This window comes from Echinops telfairi, unplaced genomic scaffold (assembly GCF_000313985.2).
Source record: "Echinops telfairi isolate 266 unplaced genomic scaffold, ASM31398v2 ScPeMD7_443;HRSCAF=831, whole genome shotgun sequence".
NCBI lineage: Eukaryota > Metazoa > Chordata > Mammalia > Afrosoricida > Tenrecidae > Echinops > Echinops telfairi.
The window spans coordinates 72,770,503-72,780,659 of record NW_022104341.1 but is presented as its reverse complement, the minus strand read 5'-3'; the positions used below and the strand labels follow the sequence as shown (position 1 = coordinate 72,780,659).

General features: G+C 51.5%; 1 protein-coding gene across 1 annotated transcript in view; it reads left to right on the top strand.

The window, feature by feature from the left end:
• The window catches only part of TTC4 (tetratricopeptide repeat domain 4), a 15,060-nt gene extending 5,483 nt beyond the window's left edge, over positions 1–9,577 (top strand). Inside the window, exons 3-9 of the mRNA XM_004699396.2 lie at positions 435–512; positions 1,860–1,984; positions 3,885–3,971; positions 4,794–5,011; positions 5,635–5,716; positions 7,021–7,103; positions 8,802–9,577. Of these exons, the coding sequence (XP_004699453.1) occupies positions 435–512; positions 1,860–1,984; positions 3,885–3,971; positions 4,794–5,011; positions 5,635–5,716; positions 7,021–7,103; positions 8,802–8,904 (776 nt within the window). The 3' untranslated portion in view covers positions 8,905–9,577. The remainder of the gene's footprint in view (positions 1–434; positions 513–1,859; positions 1,985–3,884; positions 3,972–4,793; positions 5,012–5,634; positions 5,717–7,020; positions 7,104–8,801) is intronic.
• Positions 9,578–10,157: the final 580 nt, after the last annotated feature.

Sequence of the window (10,157 nt, the reverse complement as noted above, 5' to 3'; positions counted from 1 at the left end):
GGGGAGGGAGGGGAAAAATGAGGACCTGATGCCGGGGGCTTAAGTGGAAAGCAAATGTACAAATGTGCTTTACACAATTGATGTGTGTATGGATTGTGATAAGAGTTGTATGCGCCCCCAATAAAACGAAAAAATAAAAAAGATTTTACCAATAATTCTATTACTTCAGGTAAAGCAAAGATCTCTAGTTTATCCTGAGAATGCACTTTTCACCCTCTCTCCAATAATGATTATTATCTGTTTTCCATTTCACCATGAGTGAGGTTGAGTATTTTTCATGGGTCTACTAGACATGTACACAGCTTGTGGCTGTGCCCGATGCTGTCAACATTTTTAAGGCCCTTGATGAGTGTCTTTTGTCAGTGCACACACATGTGGGGAACATTCTGACCTCAAATTTTGTTCTTTTTCTGTCTGAACTGGAATTTTGTCAGGCAATTTTCGTTCTGCTCTCCAAGACGTGATGGCTGCCAGGAAGCTCAAGCCCTGCCACCTGAAAGCAGTAGTGAGAGGTGAGTCTTGTGGAGAGTCCCTGCACTGCTCCGTGGAGAGGAGGGAACTCACCGCACCAAAAGTTGGGCCATTTTAAGCTTAGCGATTAAGGTGCTTAAAATACTAATTAGGTCACCTTGTTTTTGCAATCTTGATAAGTTCCTGCTTCTTATAAGTAGCAACATGCCCAGTTCAAAAGAATTCTCCAAAGAATAAGCTAACCCTCTGTGTTTTGAGGACTTGAAGGGAAATTGAGACTCATTTTAAATTAATAAAGGATAAAATTAATTAAAACAAAGCAGCTCCAAAAGCCACACTCCTAATATTTTTCTCCCAAATTAGCTGATTGGAAGGCGAGATCTTCAAATGCCATGTTCATGTTAATTAAAAGATAAGTTATGGACCTTTCCCGATAACACTGATGCTGAGATCTTTCCAGATTATTTTTCCTGTTGTAGTCTGGCCTTTCCATAGAATCATAGTGTTTTTATTACTTTTATAGATCACCCTTTCTTTGAGAAGCACAGAGGTGCTTTGCAAACTTTAATTATTCTTCAGACATTAATCTTTGCCACATCCCCATAGACGAGCTTAAAATGCTTCATCCAGTTATGCCCCTGTAGATGGTCATGTAGTGGGTGAAGTAGATCCACTTCCTCCGCTGCAGGGCAGAGAAGACCTGGAACAAAGCGGGGTGAATGACCTGAGCTTATGCCTGTGGCATTAGCCCCAGGCTGGAACCCTCAGATCAGCTGTCACTTTTACCTGCGAAGATCAGCGTGCTCATCTCTGGGAAATGCAGTTGAGTTCTGATATCTAAGCCCTTAAACTTAAGGGTATTTCCAAATTCTGCATAGAGCTTGACGTGGCCAACTGGAGAAAATACAATGCAACAACAACAATTTTTTTTTTTTTTTTACTGGAAACGAGAAGCAGCTTGAACCATAAAGAACAAGATTAGGAGAGGCCTGAGTGTCTTTGGCAACTGGCTTGATGCATGGCTGAGGCAAAGTCCACTTGTCCCTCTTAAAAATCACTTGAGCTGGGATTCGGCTCCCCTCTGGGCAGAGGAGGCACTTGGAGCTCAGATGGTTCTGTGTCTGAGGCCCTGCCAGTAGAGGTGGAGCCGAGCCGTTTGATTCAAAGCCTCTGCTCTTCGCTAGTAAGCTGTGACCTTCCGACGTTGATAAGAGTCCTCATACCAGAAATCCTTATTTTGTATCCAGGATACACAAATGTGTTCTCTGTCTGAGATGCAGCACAAGGGGCTTTAACTCCTTTTCGCCTTCTAGGGTGCTGGGTGGGAGCCGGGGGTGGGGCCTTCTGGGCCCACTGTCCAGTCTGTCTAAGGAGTCCGGGTTCTGCAGGTGCCTTGTGCCATCTGGAACTGAGGAACTTTGCCGAGGCCGTGAGCTGGTGTGATGAGGGACTGCAGATAGACGGCAAAGAGAAGAAGCTTCTGGACACGAGGGTGAAAGCAGACAAGCTGAAGGTTGGTGGCAGAATGTGCAGCTGATGCCTGAAAGGCAGCGCCGATGGTGGCTCGGCACGGCAGACTGCTGTACAAAGCAGAGCCCAAAGCAGTCACTGTGAGAGGCCCTCCCCTCCGCTCGGAGGACAGACAAACGTGGTGCAAACAGTTACAGCGTGATGCTGGTGAGCAAGGGCGTAAACTAAAGGGCATTTCATCAAGCTGATGGAAATGTTCCTTGTCTTTTAATTCCATTTTTCCCTTTGAACTTTTTGATGCTCTCGTATATGCCTCGAAAATATTATGCTCAGTGAAAAAAACAAGGTGCAAAAGGTCATATCTTGTATTGGTTCCACTTACATGAAACACCAGAATGGGTAAATCCATAGATGCAGAAGCCAGACTAAAGGTGGTTGCCAAGGGTTGTGCGGGTGACCGAGTTCCCGTGTGGGGTGAAGCTGGCTTGGAACGAGGCAGAGGTGGTGGTTAGTAACATGGTAAATATACAAAGTGATGCTGAAGAACGGACTTGGCAGTGGCCACGGTTTACTGTATGGATTTGACCTCTGTTTTTAAAATACCAACCCATAAAAGGCAGAAACTTCATTAATGGGATTTAGTCAAAACTGAAAAGATCTGCTTTTCAAAGGCATTGTTAAGAACAGTATTAAGAGAAGCCATTCGGGACACACGGAATCCAGGTCCGATAAACCCCTCAGGAACAGAAATGGAGAAGTGACAGCAGGAGGGTAGGGGGGAGGTGGGGAGAAGAGGGAGGAAGAAGTCGCGGGGGACCGGAAACAGTGGTTAGTGTAAGAGATGAAGATAATAGTTTATAATTTATCAGTAGGTCAGGAGGGGACAGGGTAAAAAGAAGAGCTAATACCAAGGGCTCAAATGTAAATGTTTAGAAAGTAAGTGTTTTGAAAGGATCATGGTAACAGATGTACAGATATGCTTGACATAATGGGTGTATGGATTATTAGAAGAGCTGTGAGAGCCCCAGTAAAATGATCTTTAAAGAGAGAGAAGCCATTGAGTGGAAGAAATATTTAGCAAAGAATTTGTATCTGGAATACATTCATATATCTACTCAATAGGAAAAATACTTTTTTTCTTAATGGGCTTGATTCAGTGAGGTATGCAAATACTTAAAAAATATATAAATGTCTAACAAGTGAATTAAATATGCTTGGCATCACTGGCCGCCAAAAAGAAAATTGACCCTTGACTAAGACACCCCGCCACACCCACCAGAAAGCCTAAACCTTTCACTGGCAGGCAGTACCATGACGGGAGCCCTCATACTTTCCGACGGAGCGATGGGTGCAAGCAGCCACTTTGGAAACCACTGTGGTAGCTTCTTAGAAAGTTCAATATGCACGCCTGCTCTGAAGATCCAGCACATTTACTCCTAGGTGTTTACCTAAGACAAATGAAAACATGTTTATAAAAAGACTCCTGAGAACATTCGTAGCTGCTTTCCTTGTGCTGGTGCAGAACTGGAAACAGCCTTTGTGTCCACCTGTCAGAGGATGGATGAGTAAGTGGTGGCACAAGCATACACTGGAATATAACAGCAATCAACAGCGAAAGGGCAGGGCAGTGGTGCAGAAAACTGACTGCAAGGGGCCTGAGGGAGCTTTCCAGGAGATGGAGAAGCCCCCGGCTGGACTGGAGGGTTGGGGACTCGGGTGTATGCATTGGCAGAGCTTGTTGAGCTGTACATGGACTTTTAAATGTCTGCTAACGCAGGCTTTGTACACGTGCTTTGTCATGTTTGTAGCTGGATTGAGTCCAGTTACTGGGATCCCTGGCCACAAGAGCGTGGGGTGGAGACCAGCTGTAGCAGTGCAAGAGCAGGCTGGGGCACTGAGGAAACAAGGTCCTTGGGGCTGAGGCGTCTGGATTTCATTTTCAGCGAATGGCACAGAGGGATCTAAGGAAAGCAAAATTGAAGGAAAAGAAGGAGCAGGATCAGAACGAAACTTTAATCCAGGCCATTCAGGTGAGTTCCCAAAGCTTAGCCCTTCTAGTCTGCTGAAGCCACTAAGCCGGAAGCTTGTGGGAACCCTTCCTGGGGATGCTTGCTCTGAAGCAGTTTGCTCGTGTTCATGCTGTGGCGAAGCAGTGTGATGAAGGAGCCCACAGCGCCTAACGCATTCCCGTGTCATCCTTCCAAGCGAAGGTTGCTGATCTGCTCTAAGGGACAGCCCAATTGAAGGGATATTGCCAAGGGTACTCTGGGTGGCATGTTAATTTCCCCCCATGCAAACTTTTTTTAGTTGTTAGGATCCCCTAGCCACAGTTGAGGTGAGCCCTGACTGGTCAGACCCCAGACGTGGCCCTGTTTCCCATGAGAGACTCAAGATTACGTCAACCCAGTATTTTTCATGTCCACGTATGAGCCCAGCGGAAGCATTTGCCACTGCTGTACCTACACCTTTTATTCCTGCTATGCATTTGCACCTGCTGTTCTGCCCTCGCCCCTCAACTGGTCTGCCCGTCCGTCAGTCAGTTGTCCTGGGCCTGGCATTGCCAGCCCCCTCCAACCCACATCTGCACTGCCACAGCCCCTCTCTTCCTGTCCTCTGCGGCCGTTTCTGTGGCTGAGATCCCAGGGTGGAACACCTCTGTGGAGCTCGGCTCTGCGGCATAGGGCCCAGTGTAGTAGCGCTCCCCCCGGGCCTCAGGTGATGAAGGTGCATTGTGCAGGGCCGGCCCACAGGCAGCCCACAGCTTCGCATCCTCATGGTTTCCCTAGTTCACCAAGTAGATTTGCATCATCCTCTACAGCTGAGGGCCGGGGGGAGGTGTTTCTTTCATCCAGGCTCGCAACATCAGGTTAGTTTCTGGAGCGGCCGGTGAAGATGAAGATTCTGCTTCTGAAGGTCCAGGCGCTCTGTCGCTGGACGGGCCCGATGCTGAGAACCCCTGTGGAGCCCGAGTGACTCTGGACGAGCAGGGCAGGCTGGGCTGGCCGGTGCTCTTTCTGTACCCAGAGTATGCCCAGTCGGACTTCATCTCTGCCTTTCACGAGGACTCCAGGTACCTACTCGCTGGACAGCTCTCGGCTCTTGCTGACATGCCTGACCCCACGGGGGAGGACTAGGAAGGTCGGTCTGGTGAAGTTTCCATGAGGAGGGACTAATGTATAGGGGATTCCACGCCGCCTGGTGTGGTGTAACCTCTCTGGCCTATTGTTCGTTTCCCCCTACCCGCTGTGCTCTGCAGTGACAGACATCTCAGCCCATGCTCACTGGCTGGTAGACGTGACCACAGTAGAGGCTTTGCCACAGAGAGCGCTCATGTCACCTCCATATGTCATTGGAGGGATGGGAGGTCATGTCACGTTGCATATGGATAATCATTCGCGTGTGTAAATACTAGAGAACAAGATAATTGGCACATTTAACTTGAGATTCCATAAAGTTGACCCTTAGGATGTGGCTGCCTGTAAGTGCTGCTGTCAAGCCTGTGCTACTTTAAGGAGCAGCGCTAGGTCAGCGGTAGGCAGTGGTGCTTGATGGATGCTCCGATCCAAGAGGGCGTACACCTGCCTTGCATGTCTTACCCGCTTCCGATGCATCTTTGCAGTGGTGTCCCAGGACGGTGGTGTGGGAAGGTAGGTCTGTGGGTCACGAGCCCCAGAATGCACATTATCCCTTTAGGTTTATTGACCACCTGATGGTGATGTTTGCTGAGACGCCCTCTTGGGACGTGGAGCAGAAATACTGTCCTGATAATTTACAGGTATGAGAAGTTTGACTTTTTTCTTTTATGGGATTAAAAGAAAGCAAATTTTAATGATCACAACTTTTCAGTACAAGGACTTTATCTTCCTCTAATCATTTTCAAGTAAGATGCTGATGTCCTGTCACCCCAGATGTTACAGGAACACTGGTGCACACACGGAGCCATGGTCTCTTACTAGTAGCGCCACTTCTAATCCAGAAACACAGGATTGTATTCTTGTTCTTGCCCTTTCTATGTTTGTCAGAACCTGGTGGCACTGGGGGTAGGCACTGGGCTCATGGTGAGGTCGGTGCTCAAACCCACCAGCCATTCCTTGGGCGAAAGGTGAGGGTGTCTGCTGCCATCAAGATATATAGTCTCAGAAGCCCTCTCTAGGGCCTCTGAGTCCGAATTACTCGATGGCACTAGGTGAGTTATAACCACGGCCATTCATTCCCTCACTTTACTCGCTGTCCTGACCCCTTGCTGTCCCTCTCCCACTTGGGAACTTCCTGCCCAGTTGCACTTGCGGCTCCCTGTCAGGCCGCTGAGCTTTACCCGTCCTGTGTACTCACACTACCCTGCCCTACCCCTCATGGACAGTTGCCTCATCTGCTGGGGTACTGACTGCCCCCACAGCGCTCCCCTCTGCTCGGATGCTCAGTGCCCAACACACCCTTCTGGACAGCCTTCTGACGAGGAGGCGGCTGGCTCTAGGTGTGGGTGCACTGGCTGGGCCCTGATGCCAATGTGGGACCTGCTTTGTAGGCTCTCCCTTTCCTGTCTCCTCTGTGGCTCTCTCTTCATGGCTGGGCTCCTCCACTCCCTGCCCTTCTCTGCCTTCCCTCAAGCAGCGCTGACCGGAGGACTGGATTGTTTGGCAAGGGAAGGCTTGATGGCCTGGGCTTGAGTCTTGGCTCAAAGGTTCACTAGTGGGGCGACGTGGGCCAGTTCTGCTTCTCTTAGCCCCACTTGAGAAATGGAGTTGACATCCTTTTCTTTCAGTGTCATGAGGGGACTCAGTGCAAAGCACCCAGGGTTCAAAGAAGCGGCTCGACTAATAAAATAACGTGGTCTCTTTCCACTTGCCCTGGCCTGGCCACAACGCACCCAGTGCTGTGGAGCCTTTAGTCGCGCTTGACTGTAGCTGCCGAAAGGAGCCCTGGTGGCCGAAGGTCAGCTCTTCCAGCCCTACAGAGGCTTCACGGAAGAAAAGCCCAGGCCGTCTGCTCCCGTCCAGCCTGTGGCCTTGGAGCCCACGCAAGTCGTCCCCCTCCACGGCACACGGGAGCCTTAACACTGCTTCTCTGGCCGTCCTGCAGGTCTACTTTGAGGATGAGGAGCGGGCAGAGCTGTACCGCGTGCCTCCGGAGAACACCCTGCTGCAGACCTTGCAGCACTCCAGGTGAGCTGCCCGTGGGGGAGGGGCTCAGGCCATACCCGGCTGTCAGCACAGGTTGAATGCCTGGTGCTCTCTCACTTAGGGTCTGGGCACAAAGCTGTGTGAGGTGGCAGCTGTGGGGCCTGGCCTATGGCCAGTAGGATGCAGTGAGTGACCCTCCCAACCCTAAGTGTGCCTGTATCCCATTGTTAAAGGTACAAAGAAAAGAGCTTTGCCTCTAGTGAGATGCACCAGCAGTCAGCGTCCCTGTGACTCAGCAAAGCACTCCAAACGGGATAGCTTGTGGCCTGCATGCCTCCGGGGGCTCCAGAGCCGGTCAGTTGGCTCCCATGCGCTCTGGCAAAGTCTAGCAGACCCACTGCACTCGGTGCCTCTGTCCTAGTGGTGGCAGCCAGCTGGAATTGGCAAGTGGTCTCTCTGCAGCCGTGGGGGGGCGCCCTCAGTAGGTGTAGAAGTGGGCTAGTGAACCACGTTCCCCTCAGCTCTGAGCAAAGCTAAGAAGAGAAGCGGTGCTTTTGCACTGAGGCGGAAGCAGCCCGTGTCTTGGAGAGCTCGAGAGCCCGGCGGAGGCCCTGCCCGCAGCTGGGCCAGGGGAGCCAGAGAGGCTTAGGTGACGCACGTGAACAGCTCACCATGAGGCCCGAGACGGGGGAGAGCGCCTGGTGGGCATCATGATGCGGGGCTGACCAGGCAGTGTCCAGGGGTCCTGGTGCTTGTGCTGTGGTTTTGGGGGAGGTACACCGAGGGGAAGGGCTCCTCCAAGCCGACCTGTGGCTTCTCCAGGTCCCTTACTCCTTCTATCACACAGTTCTAGCTGCATTCTCAGCGTTAGCCAGTCTCACAGATTCGCTGCAGGCTGGAGGCCCACCCTAGCCCACCGCCAGAGGCCGGGGCAGGGAGAGAAAGCGGGCGGACCGACTGGAGGAAAAGCAACTTCCTGCCTCTCAGAGTCACGGAAATGCTGACGGGAGGGATTGCTGTTAAATACCGAGAATAGGCAAGAGGCCACCCAGGACCGGGTTCTGGCAACTCCAGCCCCTAAACTGGGTGGAGCCTAGACGCAGGACCCCTTGCTAGAACCAGGCCCCTTGATGGATGCAAACACCTAGACCTGGAAGGCCAAGCACTGCCTGCGCCCTTTGCTGTACACTGAACAGCAAGGCAGCTGCTCGCTCCTTACAGCCCTGGCTCTGGTCAGACACCCATCACCATTCCTTCTCTGAATTAAAGTCGGTCTCTGACCTCCTGGCTCTGTCCCCAGAGCGGGAACTATGCCTCCGTGGCTGACCTCGTCTCACAGTGCTGGGCCTTCCTGTCAGTAATTGGTTTCTTATCTCCCTGCCCCCAGGACTGAACTCGAGCAGGGGTGCTGGCTTCGTTTGTCTGCTTCCTCTGTGTTCTCTGCACAGGGGACCTGGCTTACCCGAGCGCTCACCAACCGTATTGAGTAACTGAACGCATGTGGTGTAGTTGTGTTCCAGCTTTCGGCCTAACGGTGCATGAGGTCCTGGCTACCCTCTTGGAGAGAGGGTCGGGCTCATAAACCACTAACCAAATAAATGTGCTCACCTTGCATTTTAATGTGGACTCCTTTCCAGAGGGTCACCTTGAAGGTTGTCAGGAAGGTCCACGGCTGATTAAGATTGTAATTCAATTAACACATCTCTCCCTATCTCTCTCTGTCTCTTGTGTTCACTGCAGGTACTCGGTAAAAGCCCTGACACCAGCATTTTTGGTCTGTGTCGGATCCTCTCCTTTTTGTAAGAATTTTCTCCAGGGGAGAAAGGTGCACCAAGTGAAGTGACCAGGCTGGGCTGTGGAGCCAGAGCCCCGGGCTGCACCCTCCCTTTCCTGTGGCTGGAGTCCAGTGCTGTATGTCACTGTTAGGACAGTGCCTCCCAGCCCCAAGCCAGGGGGCTGCTGCTGATGTCCCTGGACTACAGCCTCTCTGGCCAGTGCGCAACGCTAGCTGGCCTCCACTCGCCTCTGTGGGCAGAACTGTCCTTGAACTCATGACAAGCTAACTATTAGCCACCTCTCAGAAGAGACCGGAGACTGCAATTACCACAGCAGCTGACCCAAGTAGCGACTGGCCTGTGGAGACTGGCTTGGGACCAGGGACATGGCTCTCATCGGCTGTGGAAGGAGGACGATTCACAAAAGCTATGCTCACATAAGCAAATGGTACATCTAGCTCTATGGCACTGACCGACCACAGGCGTCTCGGCTGTGAGACCTGGGCTTCCAGCTATTTCTTGTGCACCGGGGGCATTGAGTGGGATGTTATAGGTGCCTTGGGGTGGGGCGGAGCCAGGAAAGCCCTAGCCCCCATCTACATTTACACACAGTGTCCACAGGTCCTTGGTACTGGACCTTCAGAGTACTGCAGGGTGGAGGTCTGCCACAGACTGGAGCTCTGAATTCCTCCCGTTTTCACGTTTGGGTGTCGTGCCTCTTAAAAGACTGTGCATGCTGGGTCACTGTCATGGGAATGTCGTCTACAGCCGTCTCCCTTTAGAGCAGCGGTTCTCAACCTGTGGGTCGAGACCCCTTTGGGGGTCGAACGACCCATCACAGGGGTCACCTGGTTTATAACAGTAGCAAAATTGGTTATGAAGTAGCAACAAAAATAATTTTATGGTTGGGGGTTCGGCACAACATGAGGAACTGTATGAAAGGGTCACGGCATGAGGGAGGTTGAGAACTGCTGCCTTAGAGGACATTGTCTGCTCTGGGCCGGAATCACCCACCTCTAGCAGTCCCTCCCTACCCCTAGGGATGCTCTGGAGAGGCTGTGATGTGAATTCAAAGGGATGTTAGCAGATGTGCCTTGTGCCCTGTTGGACCTGCCTGAAGAGCCGTTGCTCTTGTCCCTGTGCTTGGGGAATCTGGACCCAAACAGGGGCACTTCCTTCAGTTTGGGCCCAGACGGATAAGACAGGGAGCAGAACTGAGGCGTCTGGCCTGTAGCCGTTGATCACAACATGACTGAGAAATAGACATTTGTTGGAGTGAACACTGAGCTTCAGGGGATATTGGTTACAGTAGCAGAGCCAA